We start from the raw sequence: 27921 nt of genomic DNA on the forward strand, positions 1-27921 counted from the left end.
CCTATCCGTAACTTCCTGAATATTAAAGCAATCACAATGAAATTTAGAGGATATATAGTATGTCCAAAAATCTATTTTTTGTAATACGTCATGTGTAATGGTTACGTCACATCACGTGACAATTACATCATGATGTCAAAACAGGCGCCATCTTGGATCCGCCATCTTGGATTTCATAATTTTCCCAAAACGTCAGAAAATCGCCCAAAATTACTAAAAAAAGTACTCAAAATAAATAAAACGTTGCAAAAAACTAAAAAGGTGAAAATAATTGCATTTAAGTTAATAGAACACAAAAATTACAAATTTTGGAAAAGAAAAATATGCCCTTGACGACGAATTTGTAACACAAAGATCCGAAGAAAAGGTCAATTTCACGTTTTGTTGGAACTACATGGAAATGGACTCTATCCTCTTAATTCTCACACGGGCTCATAGAGAGGGGATATGGGATCTGTACTTGCAAGTTTCTGCCCGATGTTGCCTTATGAAGGGAAACTTCCTTTTCAAATGGAAAGCAAGCACATTCAGCCAGGTCAGTGCTGATCACAGTCTTGAATGGCTAAATGGGATAGGGAAAAGAGCAGGAGGGATCGTGGACATATCCAAGAAGTAATCAGCATTGAGTAGAGCGGCACTGTTCTATAATCCCCTGTCACAGATTGCTGATATCACACACACAATGTTTGGATTGAGCCAAGAAGTTTTCCCGCAACAAGTCTACTCCTGGTAGGAAAGATTGGGGCAAGAAGGATGAATCTTTATTGCTCGCCATCCTTAAGTAATTAAAAGTATTTTCGCCACCAGAAAATCAAACCTGACTTTATAGCATTGCCACGAACGATCTGTCGCTGTTAAATACCAAAGAGCTTGGTCGAAAAAAAGCAAAAAAAAGGTGAGATAATTTGTGGTGCAAAAGGTTGGAAACTGTGTCTTGACAGGAGCAAGATGATCGTCAAAGATGAAATTCTGGGACACGATGCACAAGAATAACGCTCCAACTTTCGATAACTTAGAAGCCTTATCATTGCCTATAAAGCTGGTTGTTCAGTACTTTTATTTCTTCTAAGATATATTTGAAGCAAAAACAGCGCCACTATGAATAAGTATAAGGCAAAGATGTAAATGACTATTTCCTAATAGCGAAACGTCCAAGGAATGTGTTCGTATTTTTTAAATGAAACTGTTCCTTTTTATAGACCCAACGAAGATTCCATAACGGTAAAGGTATAGATCTCAGTTGTTTCTTTAACTTTTAGCCACAGTTGAACAGCCTATAAAGTCGACAGTATTTATTATATTTTTCATTCAGCATTTCAATTATCCTGTCGCTGTGTAGTTAAATGGCAAGCTATCTGTGGCGTCATTACACGACGCCACAGGTTGCCTGGAATGCTTTCTGTGGCCTATTCGAAAAAAAGGCAGGAACTAGGTTGGAGGCAATTTATTTGGTATAAAAAGATGCAAATATAGTGCATACGGCTTAGAACCTATTTTTATCCACAAAGTTAACCCTATCCAGACCGGTAGGGGAAGGTGGGAGGGGGAAGTAACCGCGCTAACTTTGAACACTTATAACTTTTTCAAGATTTAACCGAACGCTGCCAACTTTGCGAGTTTATCTAAAATTTATCTGGGAATAATTTGGTAGGGTAGGTTGTTGTTTGGGGAACTTGACATTACAATGGCAATGGCATTATGACAGGTATGTTTTCCAAAATTTGTGATTTTTGTGTTCTATTAATGAAATTAATAGAACACAGAATCTTTTTAGGTTTTTTGTTTTGCACCGTTTTATTTATTTTGAGTACTTTTCAGTAATTTTGGGCGATTTTCTGACGTTTTGGAAAAAAAATTGAAATTCAAGATGGCGGATCCAAGATGGCGTCTGTTTTGACATTATGATGTAATTGTCACGTGATGTGACGTAATCATCCCACGTGACGCATAACAAAAGATAGATTTTCGGACAACCTATATATCCTCTAAGTTTCATTGTGATTGCTTTAATATTGTGGAAGTTATGGTTAGGGTTAACGGTGCAATGACGTCATTTTAGGTTCCTTTTTGTGACGTCATTTTCAGACTGAAGATCGCAAAAGAATTTTTGGCAGCAGGTCAAATTACTTAAGAAAAATCCTGTTACCGACTTTTACTAAAAAATGCGTCATAACTTTCAAATTTTATGAAAGTCATCTAGTCTAGAGGCCTGGCAGTCGGAGCATTTGATCTTATAAATCGCTCCCTGTCTGTTGTTAGGTTCGTCCCTGTCTTTAACGTTGGTCAGTAAATGTCGTAACGTTGTTATAGGTTTGTGAGCTACACGGATATTGTAGGGTTGTAGGATCCGCGCAATAGTCTCAGAAGTGCCCTTGATGTAGGGTAAAGTCGCTGTAGTAACAGATGTCAGATTTCTGTCAGTTTCAGTAGTTCTGTGAGTGTTGCGTCTAATAAAGTCAGTATTATAGTTGTTCTTGTGGAAAACGCGGTCAAGGTATTTGTTCATGCGGCGCTGGTTTTCAATCGAAATTTCAGTCATCTTTGTTCGCTGAAAAAGTCATTAAGATGCGGGTACTTCTCGGTACTTCTTTGCAAGTACAATGATACGGCCTTCAGTATGCTAGCGTGAGACCCATTTAGTAGAAACCTGCTTATTATCCGAAGAATCGTGAATATTTATGACCTCGTCGCGGGTCAGTGAACACTTTGTGAAGGAAAGCTAATCAAAATAATCAAAATAAAGAATGTTTTTTAACAAACCACGGTCATAGGACAATTGCAAATCAATGAAAGTTTGACAAACAACAAAATAATACAATTTTCCTGCTTTTGACTGAAAAAAAATACGAAATGTGCCGTAGAGAAAGCGGCGTTATTTTACGGTGGAATCCGCCATAACTTCGATATTGCGTGAAGTGCGCGGAGAATTGCACCATGGGATACTATTCGACGTCGTCTGACACTCTATATAAGAACCTCTTTAGCCTAAAATTTTGAAACATGTTCTTATTTTCTGAGCTCAAGAACGTTCAGGGAAATAAGTCGAAAGAATTTCTGTATCCTCTTGAGGACACTACGGAGCAGGGACTACCCTTATATCTTAGTATCTCATATATTTTAATCTTTTTAACTTCCATTTTAGGCGCATTGTAAGATTTTTAGCGACTTTTTAATTTTTACTTTTTACTAGGGCCTCTAAGGATAACAGTTTTTATTGTAAAGCTGACGGAGTAACCCTATTTAAATAAAGGCTTCTCTTTCTGGACACTATCACAACAAGGAGTGCCACCTAAGTGAATGTCTACAGGAAGTCAACACATACAGACCGATACCTTGACTTCAATTCTCATTGCCCTGTGTGCCATAAGAGATCCGTAGATCTGAAGAGAAAAGGAAAGGTGTTTTTTTTATCGCAGAAGCACTTTTGACTTGTTTTCCAACTTGATTTCCGACTTTCTATGAAATTGGCGAAATCCAAGATGGTGTTGCTGATGACGTCATCTGACGTCACGGCCCATAAAAAATATGTCATCTTGTAGAGTACCGTATTTTCTCGATTAAACGCCGGACCCCGATTAAACGCCGGCCTTGTATAAACGCCAGGTCAAAATTGCTAATTTTTAAATAAACACCGGGGGCGTTTGTTCGAGGTCCCGGCGTTTATTTGAGGTCAAACTAACATGTAAATATATTCTCTTGAATGGCGCTGCTATGACATACTGTACGGTATGGTGCTTAAGTAATTTCATTAAACGTTCAAATGGAAACTCCGGCGTAACAGCTAGGATGGACGCTGTAGAACAAAATAAAACCTAGCAGTGTTCGCTTTCCTGTCTTCATGACTGACGCATTTCCTTTCTTGTGTTAGTGCTCACAGTCATCGAAATCTCGAGGATCCCTCCAGCGTTTGTTTATCAGTTGGAGGAGGTCATTTAAAAACGAGGATGAAGTTAGAACTTAAAACTTTTTACCCATAACCTTTACGTGGATGCTCCTTTATTGTTCATAAACCGTTTATGTTTTGTTTGTCACAAATTTTTATTGCAACATAAACGCGTTCAATCCGCAATAATGAACCTTTGGGTAATTATTAACTCTGGATACCCTTTTTCAGGGCAGAACGAAAAGAAAAATCGTTCCGCCTTGGCAAACTGCCCCTTGGTCTTGGAGATCGGTAACAATAAATCAGTCTGCAACATTGACAGAAAATTGCACTCCCTTAATAAACGGCGGGCTCCGATTAAATTAACGCCGGCTAAAAATAAACGTCGGGGGCGTTTAATTAAGAAAATACGATAAGCCAAGGACCTTCTACTTAGCACAAAATGATTTCACTTGGCTTTGATAGAACAACATTGAGAAGGGTTTCCATCCACACCTCCCCCTTGTACCACGGAGGGAAAAGGAATTTTCTTTTACGTCTGAGGGTTAAACGTTATATACTATATAAGTCAGTCGAAACTTTAAGGATAACTTATCATCGTCAGTGTTTTCTTTGTCTAATAACGATGAATGAGTTTGTTCTTACATTGTTATTATTTGTGTATAGGTGACTGACTGTTACATACTGTGGTCAATTCCAATAAGAACTAAAGTTTGATTATTTCTTGTTTTGGAATTTACAATTCAATTATGCATATGGAAACTAAGACCTGCAGAAAAGACTAAGACTGAGCAAACCATTAAGTGACATGCAGCTAACAAGGTATCCAGGCTGAAAATAACAATTCCTTGTGATCGAGGTACACAACGAACTCTATTTTGGTATGGAAGTGAGTGTTTCCTTGGACCACGCGTCAAATTCATTAGAAAAACAACATTAGGTACTCTAGTGGCATTTTTTATATTGTCACTTGTGAGGATATTGATTTCGTCATTATCCCCTTTTCCTATTCATTTTTAACTCGGAAAATTCCGAGTTTAGTTATGGGGCCGATTTCACTCCTTCCATCCTTCACTCGATTCCTGTCCACAATTTAATTCAATTAATTAATTAATATCAAATTGAATTAATCAATTAACTTTGTGAAGCGAGTAGGGGGCTGGGTAAAATGCGAACCATATCTGTGTTACTTTATATGTACACAAATGCTATATATTTGTTTCTGAAACCCCAAAGTTCTCCTTGTGGTATGCATTCTTTCAGGCGTAGACTCAAGCACACGGAATTTTGTGCTGAACGCATGCGCATATATGAAGTACACAAAGGCTATATATTTTCACCAAATCTTACTGAGAACTGGTTAAAACTCAACAAAATTGGGGTTTCAATTTATCGCCGAGTATTTCCGAAAAAAATTCGATGGTACTAGAAAAGAGTTTAATTTGAATGAAATATTCATCTATAAGCCGAGGCCGAGCGATCATCAACAAACGAAAATTATTAGCAAGCGTTTGTAATTTATTCTTGGTCATTACCTTTCATTTTAGTGGCGGCTCTTTAGAAACCATTTGGTTTAATGAAGCAACGTTAGGAATGAAGTTTTTATTCGCCTTTTCTTTGATATTTAGGCTGGAAGTCGTCGTCCATCGGCTCGCTCTGGAATATTATTTATTTTGTCGGCGTACTGTGATCGTCTCTTGAACAGACGATGGCATTCGAAATCCCGCATGTCTTAAACAATTTCCTTGCAATCTCTTCTACAATGATTATTTCTGCCTGAGACCATTCTTGAGACTGTTCCTTTCCTTCTGTTCCTTTCCTTAAAGTTTAGTTAAATTGCAGAATCACTGCTAACGTGACTTTTCAAGAGAAGAAGGGTCAGGAATCGATCTTTTTGGCTTGTTGTGGCGACACCAGAAACTGACCAATCAGAAGCTGCTGTTCCCACGCGCTTGGTAAACATTGTAACACGATCTGACAGAAATCAGCTTGATGTAATATCCCTGTAATATTCTTGTTCGAAACCGAAAACTTATAATACCACGACTTCTCTGCTAAAAGAAACCACTCCAGTAAAGTTTGATTGGATTCAGAGTACTAGACAAATACGGGTAACAGCACATGTTTCGTTTTGATGACATTTAAAGTTCACCCGCTTGATCTGCTTGATCTTTTCGCTAGCAACTTGGCGAATTGCGACGATTTGAAGATTTACTGAATCATCCCGTATTCTCTGGCGATTTTGCAGTTGTTCTGAACTGTCTCTACCTCGACAACAACTTTCAATTTGAAGGTTTAGTTGTTTGAAAACCAGTAGCTTTTGGCATGATGATCGATAACCGCTTAATTCTTCAGAAGAATGCGTGATTGTTTGAGATAGGATTCTGAACTCAGGTGAATGTTTTGTCACGCTTGTGTACGGTTCTATTAATTAATTATTTCATTCAGTGTTTTGTGGTTTTTAGTGCAGAATGCACTATTGTGATGGTTTGGTGGGGGCTGTCGTCCGCTAAACCCCTCAAGCGCTAACGCACTATGGTGTAAACTTTTAATCACCAATTAATTAATTAATATCAATTAATTAATTATTTCTGTGAAGGGGGTAGGGGGTGGGGAGCACCTGACCGTACGCCCCAGGTAAAACGCGGGACATATCTACTTTACCTACGTATGGAGATTTCAAAGGTATATATTTGTTTCAGAAAACCCTTTGCTCTCCTTGTGGTATTATTCTTTCTAGAATAAAGTACTTTGCGCCAAACGCATGCGCATATCTACGTTACTTTCATGTGAAAATTTCAAAGGTATTTGTTTCAGAAGACCTTTTTGCTCTCCTTGTGGTACTATTCTTTCGATAGCAAAGTACTTTGCGCCAAACGCATGCGCAGATTCGACTACGTTTTATTCTCAGGAACAATGCGTGCATCACGCGTTTGCGGTAGGATTCCTGCAGACTCCGTGACGCCAATTTAAGACGGGAGAGCCATAAATTTCAACCGCGGGCCCACATTAGCATAAATTCGAAAAATTTGAAAAAAATTCACAGCATAGCCCTAGGTGAACTATAACTATAAATATATATTTTACTTCGATTCGATGAATATTTTAGGCGTACGGAAGTGATCTTGATTTTGCATCTCTCGGAAGCGGTTTCAGGGGTCTGATACCGCACACTTCAAACACCTCAATTTCAAAATTAAAACGATCTCTTTCGAAACAACAAATACATCATCTAAAAGAATAGATAATTATACACATTTTGAATGGTTATTTTCTAAGTTTGAATCAATATTAAATATTTGGGAGATTTTTAATTCTTTACATCATTTTGAGACATTTCACGCAAGGCAAAATTGACAAAATTCAGCGCCTAAAATCATTGCCTGGTACATAAGCTAAGGTATAAAAACGTATACCACGTGAAAGAGCATTGTTTCTTCTTTGAAAATCCGTTTTCAAAACCACGGGCTACTAAAAAGACGATTTTTAACGGCCCGAAATGCAAGTAGTACTTTCGTGAAATTTGAGCTTCGCCGTAACGGCTTCGCGATGCTTGAAACTCACAAAGAATAACAAATAAACATATTTAAACAATACAGTTTTAATAATACTTGTCAACAGGTACCAGAACATACTCGCGAGACTATTTGGCGTGGTGTTGTATCATTTCTAAGAAATAAGAAACCATTTTAGCCGTTTTATTTGACCTCGAGTTCCAAAGTAACAGAAAGCAAACACAGGTCACGTAGCGTTTGTTAAGGTCAAAGCACCCTTTATCAGATCAAATTGTAATCAATGAATTTCATTTGTAACACAGATAACAAGAGCTACAATCAAATAATGTTCATACCTTATAATAAGTAGTCAAAGCACCCTGGAAACTTTAAAAAATCCAATCGAAGCCCATCGAAAACAACATCTATTCTTCGCTGGTTTGATTCAACTGTGCTTATCGTTAGCTTGCGTTACATAATGGATAGACCGCTGACAAGCTGTTATATTTTGCGGGCTTGATTCTACAGAAGGACGTTTATCCGTCCTTTACAGTCTATTAAATATTTTATTATTGTTGTTAGTGACCCCTTTTACCCTAAATGTTTGTTAAGTAAACTAAAGCGTGACCTTAACTCGGGTGACTTTCAACAGATGCCACTTAGGAACGAACCTTTATTTTCTTAGGGGGGGGGGGGGAGGGGTGGACACTAGCCAAATAAATTGCTGCAGAGTAAAACCGGCTGAAATAATCGTGCAAGAAAGCCAAAAAATTAATTTCGTTAAATGAAAATGAAACATGTGAAAAATAAACATCTAGCTCAGCAAAAATTACCCCTCCCGTCTCCCATCTTCTCAAAAAATAATGGTTTTTAGCTCACTTATCTAAATACATCTCCTGTTGTGTCATTTGGTTTTACTATCTTTCTGTAATATTCATTGTTATTGGCTATTCCTTTATTTGAAAATATATCCTTTACTCTACAACTTCAAGATGAACTAAATGGGTCAAGTTATTATTAAGCAATTTATCAATTAGTTTTTGCTATATTTATAGTAAATATTGAGTTAAGTATGAAAAACGTTTTTTCGACAAAAGTAGCCCTCTGCAGGTATTGTGTAACCTTAAAGCAGCTCTCCAATCAGTTGCAATAGTCAACATTTAAATCTTAAACCCTCGTGCAAGAACACGACCCAACAATATCTGAAATGAAACTAATGTAAGGCGCTTTTCGCTTTGATGATTGGGCCTCGATGTCCATGTTGTAGAAATCGCAGATTGACCGCAGTTGTGCAACACTGAGTTTGGTCAGCTTGTTACTAGTATACAAGGAACATATCATATTAAGTGTGTCATACACGATGGGATGAACCAGTTGGCACTGGTCTAGGATGGATGCACGAGCAGAGGTAAAGGCTTCTTCCTCTTGGGCCGCCAGAAGGTCGTTATCATCGGTTACATGAGCTGACTGAGATGTCGCGTGTTTCAATTTTGCAGCGGTACGCGAGAAGTATCCCTGAATCTGCTGCGCAGTTAGGAACTCGTCAACCTGAAAGAGCCGCTGACCATTTTCCTTCCTTGCGTATCGCATGTCCCGAGATACTTTTTCAGGGTCGGATTTGTGGCCAGTCTCCTACCCGATCTGGAACTTAGCATCCAGGTACTGGCGCTGATTGTCGTTAAAACGGCTGGCCTTTTTTGAAACTTTTAGAGCCCAGCCTTGCTCTAGGGGGGCCTCTGGGCACTCTTCATGATCAGTTGTCGTCGGGACAGCTAGTGTTGGCTGAAGGGAACAACCCTCTTAAATCTTTTTAGCGTACGCCAATACTGCCTGGTCAAAAAGGGTGTGCTTCTCAGAAACGAGTTTGCACTTTCCGAACAGCAAATGGCGCTCAAGGTTGTAGTACTTTTGATAGGTGCAGATGCACCCATCCACAGGACACGACAACAGCCCACTGCTTGCACCTTCCTCTTCTTCATCTCCGTCCTCGTCTTCTTCTTCATCCAAGTGTTCGATCATGGCTCGTTCGGCAGGTACGCGCCTTTCTTTAGAGCATGCCACAAAGTCTCCTTTAGACACCTCAGCCTTACACACATCTGGTAACCTTACAGGAACTGAATAATGGACCAGAAAAAAATATTAGAAAAAAGTAAAAGAATAACATAGTAATGTACAAATGAAACAAAATAGTAGGGAAGACTCTTCAAATTATTTGTTTATATATTTTATCTTATCTTATTTATTTTTTTATTTAATATTTTACTGGTAAGATGGGAGTTTCATCCAAATAAGAATAAGATGTTGAAAATAAAAAAAAGACAAGAAATCGGATCGCCCATCATTAAATAGTTTTTTCCGATTTACTTTTTCCCTTGACTTTTTCTTAACACAGTAGTGAAAATATCAGAATAGAGGTATATAACTAATATAAGATATGCATGTATGTTGTTGTTGTAACTATAACCTTGTAATTGAGACCATGGTATATTCTTTCCCTCTCCAATGTTGCATGCCTTCCATACTGTGACACAGTCCTCTTGGTAGAGGAAATTGTTTAAGCTGCTGATACCCTCCCAGCGGCCTGAAACCTCTTGCTGTGGCTTGTTGGTAGCATCGGTAACTAGGACGACCCGCACAGCACTCATGCCCCCGTGAGACAACATGGCTTCTTTGAAGTCGCGCGCCGTTACCACGTCGTGGCCCTGGTTGATGTATCATCACACATAAGCCTTGATGGAAGCGGCTTTCCTGTCACAAGGCCCTTTACCTCCCTGAGGGTCACTGAAGTCGACTCTTTTTACATCAATCCCCGTCGCCTCTCCCATCAGACGGCATGCTGACAGCATGGCTGCACTGTGATAGCACCCAGCGTTATCTTGCCTTAGTGCTGCACTTGTAATTTCAGGATGCTTGAGCCATGACCGAACACTTGGATGAAGAAGAAGACGAGGACGGAGATGAAGAAGAGGAAGGTGCAAGCAGTGGGCTGTTGTCGTGTCCTGTGGATGGGTGCATCTGCACCTATCAAAAGTACTACAACCTTGAGCGCCATTTGCTGTTCGGAAAGTGCAAACTCGTTTCTGAGAAGCACACCCTTTTTGACCAGGCAGTATTGGCGTACGCTAAAAAGATTTAAGAGGGTTGTTCCCTTCAGCCAACACTAGCTGTCCCGACGACAACTGATCATGAAGAGTGCCCAGAGGCCCCCCTAGAGCAAGGCTGGGCTCTAAAAGTTTCAAAAAAGGCCAGCCGTTTTAACGACAATCAGCGCCAGTACCTGGATGCTAAGTTCCAGATCGGGTAGGAGACTGGCCACAAATCCGACCCTGAAAAAGTATCTCGGGACATGCGATACGCAAGGAAGGAAAATGGTCAGCGGCTCTTTCAGGTTGACGAGTTCCTAACTGCGCAGCAGATTCAGGGATACTTCTCGCGTACCGCTGCAAAATTGAAACACGCGACATCTCAGTCAGCTCATGTAACCGATGATAACGACCTTCTGGCGGCCCAAGAGGAAGAAGCCTTTACCTCTGCTCGTGCATCCATCCTAGACCAGTGCCAACTGGTTCATCCCATCGTGTATGACACACTTAATATGATATGTTCCTTGTATACTAGTAACAAGCTGACCAAACTCAGTGTTGCACAACTGCGGTCAATCTGCGATTTCTACAACATGGACATCGAGGCCCAATCATCAAAGCGAAAAGCGCCTTACATTAGTTTCATTTCAGATATTGTTGGGTCGTGTTCTTGCACGAGGGTTTAAGATTTAAATGTTGACTATTGCAACTGATTGGAGAGCTGCTTTAAGGTTACACAATACCTGCAGAGGGCTACTTTTGTCGAAAAAACGTTTTTCATACTTAACTCAATATTTACTATAAATATAGCAAAAACTAATTGATAAATTGCTTAATAATAACTTGACCCATTTAGTTCATCTTGAAGTTGTAGAGTAAAGGATATATTTTCAAATAAAGGAATAGCCAATAACAATGAATATTACAGAAAGATAGTAAAACCAAATGACACAACAGGAGATGTATTTAGATAAGTGAGCTAAAAACCATTATTTTTTGAGAAGATGGGAGACGGGAGGGGTAATTTTTGCTGAGCTAGATGTTTATTTTTCACATGTTTCATTTTCATTTAACGAAATTAATTTTTTGGCTTTCTTGCACGATTATTTCAGCCGGTTTTACTCTGCAGCAATTTATTTGGCTAATGTCCACCCCTCCCCCCCCCCCCTAAGAAAATAAAGGTTCGTTCCTAAGTGGCATCTGTTGAAAGTCACCCGAGTTAAGGTCACGCTTTAGTTTACTTAACAAACATTTAGGGTAAAAGGGGTCACTAACAACAATAATAAAATATTTAATAGATTGTAAAGGACGGATAAACGTCCTTCTGTAGAATCAAGCCCGCAAAATATAACAGCTTGTCAGCGGTCTATCCATTATGTAACGCAAGCTAACGATAAGCACAGTTGAATCAAACCAGCGAAGAATAGATGTTGTTTTCGATGGGCTTCGATTGGATTTTTTAAAGTTTCCAGGGTGCTTTGACTACTTATTATAAGGTATGAACATTATTTGATTGTAGCTCTTGTTATCTGTGTTACAAATGAAATTCATTGATTACAATTTGATCTGATAAAGGGTGCTTTGACCTTAACAAACGCTACGTGACCAGTGTTTGCTTTCTGTTACTTTGGAACTCGAGGTCAAATAAAACGGCTAAAATGGTTTCTTATTTCCTAGAAATGATACAACACCACGCCAAATAGTCTTGCGAGTATGTTCTGGTACCTGTTGACAAGTATTATTAAAACTGTATTGTTTAAATATGTTTATTTGTTATTCTTTGTGAGTTTCAAGCATCGCGAAGCCGTTACGGCGAAGCTCAAATTTCACGAAAGTACTACTTGCATTTCGGGCCGTTAAAAATCGTCTTTTTAGTAGCCCGTGGTTTTGAAAACGGATTTTCAAAGAAGAAACAATGCTCTTTCACGTGGTATACGTTTTTATACCTTAGCTTGTGTACCAGGCAATGATTTTAGGCGCTGAATTTTGTCAATTTTGCCTTGCGTGAAATGTCTCAAAATGATGTAAAGAATTAAAAATCTCCCAAATATTTAATATTGATTCAAACTTAGAAAATAACCATTCAAAATGTGTATAATTATCTATTCTTTTAGATGATGTATTTGTTGTTTCGAAAGAGATCGTTTTAATTGTTTCGTTTCCTCAGAAACGATACGGTTTATTTTGGCTTCGATGTGAACTATTTACACAGTGGGGGCTACTATCCAATCAGAAGAACGGTCGTAACCACAAAGTAAATACGTTTGACGAAGGAATAATTTCGTAAAAACATGTTCTTCAAATATCGGAAAGATATTCCTCTGCAGAAAAAAAATTTGAGATGCAAGCTACGACGAATATTTTAAGTTTATTAAAGATTGTAAGAAACTAGAAAGCCCGAGCTTTCTAAGTAACATCTAGCGAGAAAGAAGTAATTCCCAAAGGGCGAAAAAGGGATGACTTGTCGTGTTTGCTCGCACGGGGGCGCACCATCAAAGAACGGTCCACTGACGAGTTAAGCACACGGAAAATACCTCTCGACAATCAGTTTCGACTGCATGTTTTAAGTTTGATTAAAGCGATGTTAAAACTAGAGACAGCCTCGAGCGACGGAAGACCCAACAGTGTTGAAGCGAAAGAAAAGGGATGACTTGGGATTCGCGAGTAGTGCGAGAGATATTCAGGTACTACATCACCAGTAGAGGAATTAAATGTGGGAGATGCCGGGGGCGCCGCGCGCACGTCGTGTCGGAAGTGTCCGTCGACGAGTCCGAGTCAAAGTTGAACGGGCCCTGCCGCGTCTGTCGCCCTACCCTGAGGAAACTGATTTTTGGATTTCAAAGCCCGCGGACGACCCAAGCGCAAAAATCGTATCAGTGTTACCAAGCAAGGCTAATGAACCGGGAGAGCGCGGACTCTTTCCTTTTTTTGTAGCTTTGCCCCTAGGAAAGGATTTATTTTGAAAAATGGCGTGTGCTCATCTCTTTCTCGCCAGGGTTTTTTTGTTTATTTGATTTTTTATTTGAAGTATACTCAGAGAAGTATATACCTCAAGCTTTTCACTACGATAATTTTTTGCATTCAGAGATAGTAGTCAACTTTTTATGATTATTTATTTTAGATTGTTTTTTCAAAAAATAAACCATTTAAATTATTCTTACTCTGATTTGCATTTTACTTTGTTTGATATTTCCCCACATTGATAGGAATATATTTAAATATTTTCTTAAGTTATTTTTCCATTCAGTAACATTCAAAGTTATGCTATCAGGTGCCATTTTTAAGCAAAAAAGTGTTCTGCAGAAATAAAAAAAATCATTTTAATTTCCACTGGATGAGTAAAAACGATAAAGGCAAGCTTCCTTCACTTAACTTAATTTGGAGAGAAAGACACATGCTATTTCTATAAAGAGAAATATTTATGTTACTTGAACTCTTGAAAGCCAAACTGCAGCAGGACGTAGTTTATGTCTCCTTTACACAAAATGGACAGTAGGTTAAATGGGATTATTACTACTGAATATGAAGTTCTTTTTTCATTCTCACTCGTCATATCGGCAAATCAACATACACTAGGACCTTCTCCGAATTAAAGTAAACCCCAAACCCACCTCTCCTTAAGTGTTACACTATTCTCACCCTTCCGCAATCTGGAAACGAAACACTATTTCTTTTTGAAATAGCTGCTTGTTTTGAAATTGAGGTGTTTGAAGTGTGCGGTATCAGACCCCTGAAACCGCTTCCGAGAGATGCAAAATCAAGATCACTTCCGTACGCCTAAAATATTCATCGAATCGAAGTAAAATATATATTTATAGTTATAGTTCACCTAGGGCTATGCTGTGAATTTTTTTCAAATTTTTCGAATTTATGCTAATGTGGGCCCGCGGTTGAAATTTATGGCTCTCCCGTCTTAAAACCGCAAATTAATTAAAGGTGACTTTATATCTCCCAATCTGAAAAACTAAAAACTCGATAATATCTGTGTTATAATTAGTTTTATTAATTAAAGCAAAACAACTTCAATTGTTGTCGCCCTGTTTGCCCTAGAAATGTATCAGGTTACATATGTTTTCGACAAATACAAGTGTTGCGTTACATAAATTTAGGAGAAAAACAAACGTGTCATGTTACATTTGTTTACACGGAAGGGAAAAGTATCACGTTTTCTGTTTTGACGTCTAAGAAGTTTTTCTGTTTTTTTCTTGAAAACTTTTCCCAAGTGCAACCCATACCCAACTGAAAATCAAACCAACGAAAGTTAAATGTTATCTAAGCCTAATGCCATGTGATTTCAATGCGGCAGGATTCTTGTAGACTCTTCCTACTTAATTAAATTAGACTCATGTTACATAAGTTTGCACGAAAAGTAAAAGTATCAAGTTTGCTGTTTAAAAACTCTCAAATTAACGAAAGTTAACGTAAAACACAACGGTTCAAATGATTGAAAACTTCCTTTACTAAAAAAATCGACTCTTAATTGTGTCAACTGGTCGGCCGCGTGTGTGACTTTTCAATAAGGGAAATCTTTCTCCCGAATGAAGGTGTCGCGTGATTTAGTTGTCACGTTTGGTCTTTCAACATCTTACAAGTACACATGAAACAGCGTTACTGAAAGGTGAACTCATTTGACTTATTCTCAAGGGAAATTACCCTGGTAAATTATCAGTCATGCTGTCAATTGTTTGGCCATATTGCATTCTGCACTGTCCTTTGAGTCTCTGAGTTCAATTACATAGTTGTGAGGTAACGAATATGTTGACTGGCTCGCTGCACGTGGATTGTTTTAAAGTTTGAAGGAAAAATTGGGTCGGCTTATAGCCAAGTGATTTGGGTTTATTTTTTGTCAGAGTCTAACTGGTTCCAAAAACTAAAAGTCTAGGGTCTCGGCTTATAGCCGAATAAATACGGTACATGCATGCTTAACTACCAGCCGAAATATTGTACTAATGTCAGTTTTCTTGAAATAGACCAAAACTTAATTTTTCTAATGATATTATTATTTTGCCTAACCTTCAAAAAACAAAAAGGAAATATAAAAAGAAAGAAAACAATTTGCAACTGATGGGAACTCTATCACTTGCCCTTTCGGCCTGCTCTCGATGAGCAGCTAGATGACAATGAAACTAAGCTAGTGAAGTAAACTGAATAGTAGAAAGTTTAACATCATTTGTTTTAGCAAATCTCTATTTGTCAGTTTGTTGTTTTCGATCCTTGTTTCATAATAAATTTTCCGAGTTTAGTGGCTCCTAGCCACTTTGAATTGTTATTTGTGTTAGCTATAGGAATTTTTGTCTTTTTATATTAATTGTAAGTTTTTAGCTTTAGGAATTTTTCTTTTTGTCTTTTAGTATTAACAGGTGAAGAGCCATTAACAAATCGACCACATTTTTCCATGGTCTACACTCTTATAGACCATAGAAATGACGTCAGAAAATGTTCAAAACTCAAGTGGAACCATGAGCCGTAGACGAGTGGTTTCACTGCAAAGTTTTGGACATTTTATGGCGTCATTTCTATGGTCTATAAGAGTGTAGACCATGGAAAAATGTGGTCGATTTGTTTTATACCATAACAACTCGAACAAGTATTTATCAAAAGCGATAAGTGACCGTGAAGAAACTTTGCCGGTGGGACGTAAAGATTCCGGCCCGACGCGTAAAAACGACAATGATACAAAAGAAGAACAACAAGAATTCAAAGAATATCAATTTTAATAACCTTTTCCTCTCTCGTTGAGTGTGTGCCTATCGATCAAGATTATTTTTCTTTCTGAAGATCTTGTTAGCGCTCGTTCACTGAATATCGACAGTCCGCTGCCAGTTCGCTAGCACCGTTCTTCTCAGTTAGACCAAAAATTCAAAAGCATTGTTAATTTTCTTTCGACAGATCACCTGAGTAGAAGTCCAATCCTGAATTCCGAAAACAAATACGCACTTGATTTAAACAAAACACGATGAAATTCGCTTTCATTCATGGAAACCAAACTTACATATCTTTTAACCCGCACGTGTGTGTGGCGTGATCTGACGTCACTTTCATGGTCTATACTCTCATCGACCATAATTTTTGACCAATCAGCGCGCGAGAATTCTCTCGGTTATGGTATAATGTAGTATGGATATACTGTTAATAAATTATTATTATTATTATTATTATTATTATTAGTTCGAAGTAGAAGGCTGCCAAACGCTAGTTGTTACATGTAAATGGCCACCGATAGATTATGTAGATTACTACATCTGGTAGAAAACGTCATATGACTTGAAATTATTCAAGGCTTTCCTTGCAAAGTGAATTCATACGAAAAGATAATCAATTTTAGCCACCTAGGTGCAACAGTTCTCATAAAGTCTGTGCTTTCTAATCGGTTTTTGACTGTAAAATAAAAAGGAAAATACACAGCCGATTGAAGATATGAATTATATTTATTCATGTTAAAAACAATATTTTACCCACGCTATCATCTGTAATATATTGTTTTTACCACTCAAGTTTTAAATTCATATCATCGCAACACTGAGTTATGGGCTATTCTTACAAGCATATCCCATAAAAAACCAAGTCGTAACCTTCTTTGATTGCATCCTTATCCTCAAATGCAGGCTCAACCAATTCTTGCAACTGTGATCGAATCAGTTGCGGCTGGTTTTCAGTGTTCTTTATTTGCTAAGATCTGATATTCACTTACTGGCGTCGGTATCTTCAAGAAAAACGGTGCGAATGGAAGTTGATGCAAAACATTTCTCGACTATGGCCTATCAGACACCGAGAGAGGAGAACTAGCTGCGTTAGCACTAAATGATTCTACCATAGTAGCCTAAACATGATCAGACACAAATCATTACAAACAGTCCTAACGAAAGTCAACAGAAATCTGTTCTCTTTTAATGCGATACAACAGAAGAGAATTATTAATATTATTTTTATTGTTGTTGTTGTTTGTTTTTTTTACTTTTGCAGCAATACTGTCGCCATTGCGGAGATAGCTTTTGTTCACGCTGTTGCTGCAAGCGCGTCAAGAGAGCCGTGTTTGGAGCAACAGGTAAGTATAGAGCTAATTCGAGAAAGGTCGAAAAAAACACAAAGTGCAACGACAAGACCGAAAGGTGGTCTGGGTGTTCACTTGAATTTTGCATATTGGCCTAGAGGAAATGTACAAGTATGTATTCAGTCTTACATGTGAAGATTTCCTTTTCCTCTCAGGAGGCCTTTTTCTGTAGCTTAACTGTTACTGTCACATGTCACTGGCTTTTGAAAATTTAAAAATTCAGTGTGGCTACTAAAAGTAACTTGTTTCCACATGTATGAAGAAAACGAAAACATGAAAGTTTGCATTTGTCATGTCGAGCATGAGTAACCTCATGGTAATTCGATGAAGAGCCATTCTTTTTTTTTCAAATAAGCATTCAATAATGTAACGGTCTTACTTCATTTTCCTTTGAATGTTTTCTTTTTTTCTCGACTACTTTGCTTAAAGTAAAACAGTAAGAGTAGTGGCAATGAAGGCACTCTATTACCGAATTATTATTATAATTTCTCAAGGGAATACTTTTCGCTGTGGGTGATAAAAATGTCACTCGATAGGAATGCGTCCACACTTCCGATCCCGAAGTGTTATCTATTGAAAGCGAGATAAATAAAATTCACTTGCCTTTTGCTGGTTGTGTCCTGCTTTTTCGATTTAATGCGTTTGTTATATCTATGGAAAGCAATTTCTTGATGGCCTCAGCAAAAGAAAAAGGTACAAGGCAGACTTTTTCGATGGCCTGTCCGTGTCAAGACTACAGTCTATAATTTTTTTCATTTTCACGTGTCGCTCGTCATCCCATCTAGCCTTTTTGCAATTTAATGGAAGGTATTTTTCAAATATCTCTGCCATTCATCGCTTGAATCGCGTAGTTTTAACGTGCTCAGAAAAGCTGCTGCGAATTTTCATTGTCAGAGGATACATGTATTGGTCAAAGTGATTTTCTATTGTTACATAATGTAGTGACACAGATTCGTTAAAACGTCTGTTAATAAAATCGTTTGTCTAAGCAGAAATTTGCATTGAAACACCGTTCAGTAGTAACTTAAATTCCCATTTAACACCTACTGTCCATTTTATGTAAAGGAGACATAAACTACGTCCTGCTGCAGTTTGGCTTTCAAGAGTTCAAGTAACACATAAATATTTCTCTTGATAGAAATAGCATGTGTCTTTCTCTCCAAATTAAGTTAAGTGAAGGAGCTTGCCTTTATCGGTTTTACTCATCCAGTGAAAATTAACATGATTTTTTATTTCTGCAGAACACTTTTTTGCTTAAAAATGGCACCTGATAGCATAACTTTGAATGTTATGAGTGGAAAAATAACTTACAGAAAATATTTAAATATATTGCTATCAATGTGGGGAAACATCAAACCACAAGAGTAAAATGCAAGATCAAAGTAATGCAATTAATTTAAATGGTTTATTTTTTGAAACAAACAATCCAAAATAAATCAGTTCCATAAATAAAGTGTTTTGTGACTACTGATCTCTGATAAAATGAAAAACAACACTTTAATCGTAGATGAAATTATTACCTTTTGACAAAAAGCTTGAGGTATATACACTTATTGCAATAACGTTGTCATAGAAAAAACGAAAAAAGGTAAGTAGGAATTAATTAGCGTAGTTTCAGCATAGCATTTACAGAAAACTCACGAGTTTTTATCTGTACACTTTTAGCCCACGTTTTTTTCTGCTGTAACAAGAGAAATTGATGTATTCAAATTTTGAGGCATTTTGAGGTCATTTGTACGAATAAATTCATGCATGCGCTTAATTCACTCCTATTTGACTTTTTCCTTTTTAACTCGGAAAAGAGTTGTAGTGGGCGAAGTGAATTCACTCCTTCACTCCATCACTCCTTCACTCGTTTCCTGTTAGACATATGCACGCAATGCGTGCAAGTGTTTTAAGGCCTCTAGAGAATGAGACCTTTTCTCTGATACCTACATCTCTTGTTAAATTACATAAAATTAACATGCTTAGTCACCAACCGAAATTTTGTATTAATGTCAGTTTTCTTGAAATAATATTATGATATTTATTCAGCTATAAGCCGAGACCGTAAACCTTTGGTTTTTTAGAACCAGTTAGAAAAAAACTAACACAAAACACTCGGGTAAAGATGAATTTATTTCAGTACGATTTGGTGAAAAAAAATCGCTCGACTTATAGCCAATGATATTATTATTATTATTATTTTTCGTTACCTTCAAATAACAAAAAGGAAAAATAAAAAGAAAGAAATCAATTTGCAACAGATGGGAACTCTATCTCTTGGCCTTTCGGTCTGCTCTCGATCAGTATTTGATGACAATCAAAGTGAAGTAAACAGAAGTTTGGAAAGTATAACATCATTTGTATTAGCAAACCTTTATTTGTCAGTTTGTTGTTTTCGATTCTTGTTTCATAATAACTTTTCCGAGTTTAGTGGCTTATAGCCACTTTTAGTTATTCCTATTTTCTATGACAACCTTATTGCAATTAGGTGTACTTTTCTGAGTTGATCACATGCTCAAATCAAATAAATGCCAAATTCAAGACAAACCAAAACCCTTGTCGACAAGAACAGAGATAAGCACACTGCTTCGAAGCCATTTCTTCACAATCTAATGCCTGTTGTCACTTTATAAAGACACGAAAACAACCAGGGCAAATTAATGTAAAAAGCTGCCAGATTTTTAACCGGGATTTTTAATTAGGCAAAATTCAAGTTTAAAGAAAGTTTTATGTTATATGTTATATATAGTCATACCAGGATTGTATTTTGCTCGATCCGCGCTGCACGCTCTCCCGGCAAATACAAAATTATCTCCACAGAATAAGTCACAGCCAAGTTGCTTCTGTTGTCAGTGTAACAGCCTTGCATTGGTAACACTGATAATAACGATTTGCATTTTTGGCGATACTGTGGAGTTTCGATCAGACCGCGATGGCTTTGAATAATCCAAATAATGTTTATGTCATTAATTTAATCTCTGAAATCTGCTCCAGCAGTTGCGACGGTAGTTAATGTTGAGCGTTACATCAACTACGGAGACGAATTTAGTTCGACACGGCAGTTGCACACCTTGCTATACGATACTGTCCATACAAAATTTAAACTTTGAACAGAATTTGACTGTCTTCTTTTTCGTTCTCAACTTTCCGTGCAGACCCGAATGTTTTTGCGACGCACGTGACACTGATCACGCAATTCCGGCTACATCCACGCGAGAACGCACGCAATTTTGCGTGTATTCGCGCTTTTTGTGACGTCGAAGATGCCGTGAATTTTCCTGTACAAATAGAATAGGGCAATCTCCCACATTTATTCATTCCTCTGTTACATGAACTGAAATTAACTTTGTAACTCACCTGCAAATATGCAAACACGAGATACGCCAAGTCATCCCGTTTTTGAGTTATTTTTTTAAAAATAGCTCTTCGTCGGCGTGATGTTGTAGTCAGTGGGTGGATCAGTCAGCGAAGTATGTTTGTTTGTCACACCAATCAGATTTCAGGTACTATCGGAACCAATCAAATTGTAGTTTATAAAGGGGAAGCAATCTGACACAGTTGTAGTCAGCAATTTCGTTCGAAGTTTTTAGATTAGAAGGAGGCGGAATCGGTGAGTTGTGATTTAACCCTGGATTAAAAACGTTTTTCGTAACGCTCGCCTGCTTACAACGTACACGCCGTGAGCAAAAGGCCCAACACTAACTTGTTATTCGTCTTATTGGAGCGTACGTTTGGAGAGGCTAGCGTTTCTGACCGTAGTAAAAATAACATATAACATTTGCACATAGCAGATTTGAAGAATAATGTTGTCATTACTTTTGCCGTCCGCTTTGCGAAGTTCGTTGGGAAATTGGAAAGTTTGTTATGAAGTTGCCAAATAGGTTGCGAGTTTGTGAATCAAATTGTGAGCTTCGATACAAAGTTCCCAACTTAGGCCCGAAATTAATAAAACCTTCTATAATTATGTTATCAAAAACGGCTTTGCTACGCTAAACTGTTGGAAACAAATTTCATAAAAATAAAAAACTTTTATGTTCAGCGAGCCGTAAACATGTTGTCTCAAACAAATTAGTCTGTCGCGTCGCGTCGGCTTCGATTAAAATCAATTTTACATATGGGTAAACCATCCAGTTTCATCCGGTTTACAAACGCAAAAGACTTGAAATTGAAGACAGTGAAGATTATGCCTCACAGAAATCGTTAAATACTGTTATGTGTTTTCATACAAAAAAATTAAAATTTGACCAAATTTCTACCTGCATAAAATTTATTTATCGACAAATCACTTGCGTGATCGCTGATGCGAAACGTTGTCTTGCACTTCAAGCTACTTCAACTTTCTTTGACAAGCTCTAAAATCTTCGAGTATAGAAATCGCCATGACTTTCGAGCAACATGTCTTGTTTCTTCTCAACTACCAAAACTTCGACCGTTCAGTCGGGCCGTAGTTCGGAACTTATCGAAGTTCGCAATTTGATTCGCAAACTCGCAACGTAATTGGGAACTTCATAACAAAGTTTCCAATTTCCCAACAAACTTCGCAAAGCGGGCGGCCAAAGTAAACTGAAATCAACTGTAAAACATCTCGTTCAAACATTTAAATAACCGGTACAAGTATTAACTTTGCTGTTAAAAGCAACTACGATCGATAGCAAAAACAGAATAAGAGCGTGCCATTCCGTGACAATTTGATAACTCAATTAGTTCTTGTTTGTTGAATAGAATTTAGGTTGTGAATGAACGAAAATCTTTGTTGAACAGTTCTGACAGGAAACAAATACTCCAGGTGTACTGCGCTTTAAAGAACTTTCCCGAAGAAAGTGGTTTTTGATTTGATGCGTTTATTACTTCGTTTATTATAGTACTTTTCGTTCAATGTCTGTTTGGAAACGTGGCTTTTTCGAGAAAAACAAGGGTATCGTGTTACGTTCGTTTTTGAAAAACAAAGGTCTCATGTTACAAAAGTGAGAAAAACAACAATATCATGTTTCAGTGTTTGGCAAAAAGCCAAAAGTATTCCGTAACAAACAAAAGTAACACGTTACGGTTGCTACAAAGCTAGCAACAAAATAACCGCTTAAATAGAATAAGAACGTGCCATTTTGTGACATTTTGATAATTGAATTAGTTTTTGTTTTTCAATTAAATGATGAAAATTTACGTATTGAATAAAACAGTTCTGATGTATCAAAATGCACGTAAAAGTTAATTTGTTTGCAAGCAAATTTTGTGCAAAAAAGTGACTCCGTGGGCCGCCATACACAAATAGCTCAACTCATGGCATAAACCATCCCAACAGGACAATCACCCAGTTTCACCCCAAGCCACCCCATAAATTGAAAAAATAACTCCTGCACGCTTAGCGTGCCTATGTTTCTTTGCGCTTGCAAACACTGGTTGGTCGAAATTTACTTCCGTTTCAGAATAATATTAAGCGCTACGAGAGCTTTCTCTAGTTTTCTTACAATACATCGCCTTAATCAAACTTAAAACCAATGCAGTCGTTAGATACTTCTGTTTGCAACGAATCTCAATATTTTTGGTCATGCTGAAGAATATATTTTCGATATTTGAAGAATATGTTTTAACGAAATTAATTGCCATCGTTCATACGAATTTACTTTGTGGTTACGACCGTTCTTCTGATTGGATAGCAGCCCCCCCCCCCCCCCCCCCCCGTGCGAGCAAACACGACAAGTCATCCAGGTTTTGTTTGAGCTTGCAAACACTGATTGGTGGAAATTTACTTCCGTTACAGAAAATCGCTAGAATGTTTACTGAACAATTAAACGCTACGAGAGCTTTCTCTAGTTTTCTTACAATACATCGCTTTAATCAAACTTAAAACCATTGCAGTCGTCAGATATTTCTGTTTGCAACGAATCTCAATATTTTTTGGTCATGCTGAGGAATATCTTTCCGATATTTGAAGAACATGTTTTTACGAAATTAATTGCCTTCGGTCAAACGTATTTACTTTGTGGTTACGACCGTTCTTCTGATTGGATAGTAGCCCCCACTGTGTAAATAGTTCACATCGAAGCCAAAATAATACCGTATCGTTTCTGAGGAAACGAAACAAAAAAAGCGTGCGACTCATGGGTGCAAAATGACATGCTAGCCGTGCCAAGAAAAGCAATGAACTAATCGGTTACACTAATCGGTAAAAATTTGGGTGGTAAAAACTGAATAGCCCTACGACACGTGAGAGCACGAACTACCAATGACGCAACTCATGTGGAAAAATAAAACATTCAAACGCAAATGAAGTGAGATTGCATTACTTTATTGGACACTTATTTAGAAAAAAATGCGAAGGTCGGCACTTCATCGAATTGCCATGAGGTTGCTCGAAGAGCCCTTGATAATAGCTCACTACCATTCGGTAAAAATAAAGTGTGTCGAGTTCGGTACCCTGTAAAATGACACGCCTGTATGTCAAAAAGCATGCGATTCATGGGTGCAAAATGACATGCTAGCCGTGCCAAGAGAAGCAATTAACTTACCATTTTTACGTCTAGTAAGACAGCCACAAGCTTAGCTTGGTTTGCACAGAGGTTATAAAGCTCATACAACCGCGTATTATAAGCGGACTTTTGAAAATAAACAATTAAACATTCAATCCCAGATTTTTGCCGATCCGAGCCCAATTTAATTGAGTATCAATTTCAAAGCAAGCGAAACAAAACTATCTATAGTTCGAAGTCCCCTGAAACGAAAGTGTTCGTCTCAATTAATGAGTCATATTTCAACAGAAATTTATACAAGGTTGTTTCCTTGTCGACAGCCGATTACACTCGGAAATTGTGAGTTCTGTTCCAACTTGGTATGCCGACTAGCCATGTGAATAAGCTATGTTTTAGCGAGAATTTAAACAGCAGTTGTTGTTGAGCGAAAGTACTATCGAGTTTGAAAGAAGCCAGCAAAATTGTTTCTTCTTGCTGTGGCATCGGCAAGTGCTGTGAACAAGTTGCCGCTTCAAAGCGTCCAGACTGACAATTATAGCAGTTTCTCCACAAAGATAAAAAAGCGATCTTTTGCCCTTTCAAAATGAACTACGAAGAAATTATTAATTAAATGCAAAAGCCGATTTAAGTCATTCATGATAAGTTCGAAAAACAACATAAATGTCATTCTTTTTTCTCTCCTCCCCTCTCATCTAGCCTTCAGCGTTGTTGTTCAGAGTTTTTTGTTCTTTGTTAGGCGTGTTTTAAGCCATACTTTAAAAACCCCGAGTAAGAACCTAGGTTTTTTCAGGTTAGCCTAAACAGGTTCTTCCATAAACGGTAGTTAACACAAATTTAGGCTATTTAGGTTCTTAATAGGTTCTTATTTTCTAAGGAAAAAATTATATTGTTGCAAATAGAGCTTTTAGTGATATTAAACCTTTTATTTGTAGAAAACATGCATACCACACAAGTGTTTATGTAAAAATGAAGCACTAAACATTGAGAACATGACATTGTATTCATGTACAGTAAAACCTTGTCCAAACTAATTAGAACCTGTTTTCAAATTTAGGCTAAATAGGTTCGTATAAAAATGGGGTATAATTTGCAAATTTTAGCCTAACGGGTTCTTAAATGTTAAGATCTTACTCGCGTGTTTTTACTGTATGCTTTCTTAGTGATGGAATGTGCTTAAAGCTTGTCACACAGGATTGATTCCCCCGGGTTTTTTAATACTGTAACGCACTCTAACCGACATTGCCAAAAAGACTGAGCTCGCTTCATATAATTTGTTTCCAACTGCCTAGGTGTATTTTGCTTTGTGTTTTATGCGGCGATTTCTTGTTGAGTTGCACTTGCAATTTCAATTCAATCAAATCTCAAGTCACAAAGGCTAGCTAAAATTTGATTAACCTGCCAAAATCGGAGAATTTTACCTGATGTAATCCTACATTGCATTAGAAATACCAAGTATCCTTACACAGGAATGCAAAAAGTCCTCACGCATCCTGGTATAAAGGAAGGGAATACAGTAAAAACTCGAGAGAAAGAACCTAATGTCCCAAAAGTTAACATTTTAAAACAGTTTTAGTAAATAAGAACCTGTTTCCAAATTTGAGGTCGAATAGGTTGTTATAAAAATGGGGTCTAATTTGCAAACCTAATTTTCCTAAGAGGCTCTTAAATGTTAGGTTCTTACTCGCGTGTTTTTACTGTATGCTTTGTTAGTGATGGAATATGCTTTTAGCTTGTCACACAGGATGGATTCCCCTAATGAACCTTTTTTGGTATTGTAGCACCAGCAGCCTTTGAAGAGACAGTACTGGTTTGTAAGAGTTGTTACGGCTACCTCATGAACAAAGCGGACGAAATGGACACTGACATTTGGTGAAGTTCAATGTCCAGGTGGTGTTCGAGCATATTTGGATAGGGAATGAGAGTCAAACCTGTTTCGTTTTCAAACTCTCCCAATGAAATGACAGGAATCACGAGGAATAATATTGAGAGTTAACTGACAAGTGATTTATGGATTGAACAAGAAAGGTCACCAACAATGCGAAAGGGGTTAAAAACGTTTGAATGATCATGTTTAACTTCGATTAAATATAAACCCCATTTTACACTAAAGTTAAAAACGGCTAGCCAAGGATGAAATATTGGTAAGAGAATTTTTTTTATTTTTGCAAGGCAAGGATGAATTGTTTCGTGTTAAAGGATAAATAGCTTCAAGCCCGCTTTCTCCCCCTCCAATTCTCTTGTGGGGCATGTTATTACTTTTCCTTCCCCAGGGGTTGGGCATTTGTAGAAAAAGATCAGCCCAGGAGTGGGGCATTGTCAAAAACGACCTTATCTGTCGGATTGTAAATGTCGAACATGCTTTGTTACTTATTGTAAATTTCCTGTTTGCCCCCAATATAAAATAAAAGTGGGCCTGCAATGCGTGCATGTGTGGACTTTAATTTGAACTGAAAGTTGATAATGAAACAATCAGTCAATGTACAGCGCCAGTCAAATATAAGTTGACTGTTTCTCACAATCTCAAATGACTCGACTTGATCCTCGAAACTCCTTAACTTCGACGAGCGAGTCTCCGTTCGACAGCTTTGAGTTTTTGAGTGGAGTGATTAGTGCTTCGAGACGAGAAAACAAAATCTTATTATCAATCAATGAACTTTGTGCAGGACTGACGGAAGGAAATACTGAACTGTAATTTCTTTGAAGGAACACACGCTCCGGTGTCTCCGACCTAAATTGTCACAAGCGAAGAATCTGGAACGCGACCCTTTGGTACATTCTTATATGAAATACCCAAACTTTGGATTCTTCAAACACCATTAAAAACTTCCGAAAGCACTTACACCCCAACCCCCGCCCTTCCCCTGCCAAAAAAAAAGGGAAAACTGAATGATCGCCATGTGTGGTCTTTGAAAGTCCACGCAAAAATATAAAACCTGTGTCGATCAATGTTGATTTCAAGTGAGCCAGAGCCTACCCTTGCCTAGTTCCTGTACGGCTTTTTCCCCAGGCCTTCATGGTATTACTGACGTCACTACTCGTTTCGGTGACGTATCCGGGACGAACGGCCGGGGACTCGAGCCCAATCTCGTCCCCAGAGGCCGCGATCCTTCCGGTCTGCGCCAGGGATCGGGACCTCTGGGCTATTCTGAAAAGCCGCCACAAAGGCGTCTGAATCTGATTGGCTGTTGAAAAACTTGTTCGTTTCACCACAATCTCCGGCGCACGCGCACAATCGAACCGGAACCAGGATTTCCTGGTTCCGGTTTGGATTCGTCCAGAGCCGTTGAGTTTCCCGACCGCTGGTCAAGGGGAACGCAGGCTCTGGGAACGAGATTGGGGAAAGCCTAGACAAAAACAGGATGTGCATGCGTGCATAATTATTTTTTTGAATCCAATATGGCGGATAGTCGAGCAGTTGCGTGAAGGTACGAGTTGACCACTTTAAAGGATTTCTGACGCTTGTCGATGCCCCGAAACTAGTTGATGGGTTTTTTTAATCCTTTTGAGATTACCTCGCATGTTTCTTGACGGCCCGACTCCATCGATTTCGGCAGATATGTGCTATTAAAAAAAAAAACAGAAGAACATCTGGGAGAGTTCGACGACTACGCAGTAAAAACAACATGACTCAGGTGACAATAGTTGCTGTTTTAGAGCAGCTTTAATTTTCAGTGATATTCGGAAGAAAAAACTTTTACAGTGAACTGAGAGTAAGGACTGTGAGAGCTCGCTCTGCATAGGTTGTCCTATTTAGTTGATTCAGGAATTAAATTTCGCGTATGAAAGCAGATACGATGAGATGGAATTTTGCAAGGCAAAGCTACACGAGGTACGTTAGGAACCTTGTAAAAACAAAAGCCCATGTTGTTAACCAAGAACTGTTTTTTGATCAAGATATTTTGAAATGCATGTAAGTATTCATTATTCCAAGAGGATTAAAATATAGTTTGTTGGTACC

General features: G+C 38.0%; 2 protein-coding genes across 4 annotated transcripts in view; one reads left to right on the plus strand and one right to left on the minus strand.

Moving 5' to 3' along the window:
- Window positions 1-26386, plus strand: part of LOC144639349 (protrudin-like) — a 79574-nt gene extending 53188 nt beyond the window's left edge. Inside the window, exons 13-15 of one of the 3 annotated variants that reach the window (XR_013568145.1) lie at window positions 4630-4705; window positions 17424-17505; window positions 25742-25797. Coding sequence is in view for 1 of the 3 variants with exons in the window: in XM_078498674.1 (XP_078354800.1) it covers window positions 17424-17505; window positions 25742-25836 (177 nt within the window). In the remaining 2 variants the exon portion in view is untranslated. Of the gene's footprint in view, window positions 1-4629; window positions 4824-17423; window positions 17506-25741 lie in introns of all 3 variants that reach the window. The other 2 variants (XR_013568138.1, XM_078498674.1) reach the window with 2 other exon arrangements.
- On the minus strand, window positions 9035-10110 carry LOC144643046 (uncharacterized). Its single transcript, XM_078502170.1, has 2 exons — window positions 9842-10110; window positions 9035-9491 (listed from the first exon to the last, which is right to left on the minus strand). Exons 1-2 carry the CDS (start codon window positions 10038-10040, stop codon window positions 9178-9180), a joined length of 513 nt encoding a protein of 170 aa, XP_078358296.1. The 5' UTR covers window positions 10041-10110; the 3' UTR covers window positions 9035-9177.
- Window positions 26387-27921: the final 1535 nt, after the last annotated feature.

This window comes from Oculina patagonica, chromosome 2 (assembly GCF_052425735.1).
Source record: "Oculina patagonica isolate OP01 chromosome 2, crgOcupat, whole genome shotgun sequence".
Lineage (NCBI taxonomy): Eukaryota > Metazoa > Cnidaria > Anthozoa > Scleractinia > Oculinidae > Oculina > Oculina patagonica.

Coding starts and splice junctions, on each gene's coding strand:
- LOC144643046 (XM_078502170.1), bottom strand. CDS start 10,040: ATGTTGTCTCACGGGGGCATGAGTGCTGTGCGGGTCGTCCTAGTTACC. Junction 9,492..9,841: donor ACCATGGTCTCAATTACAAG/GTTATAGTTACA, acceptor TCCATTATTCAG/TTCCTGTAAGGTTACCAGAT.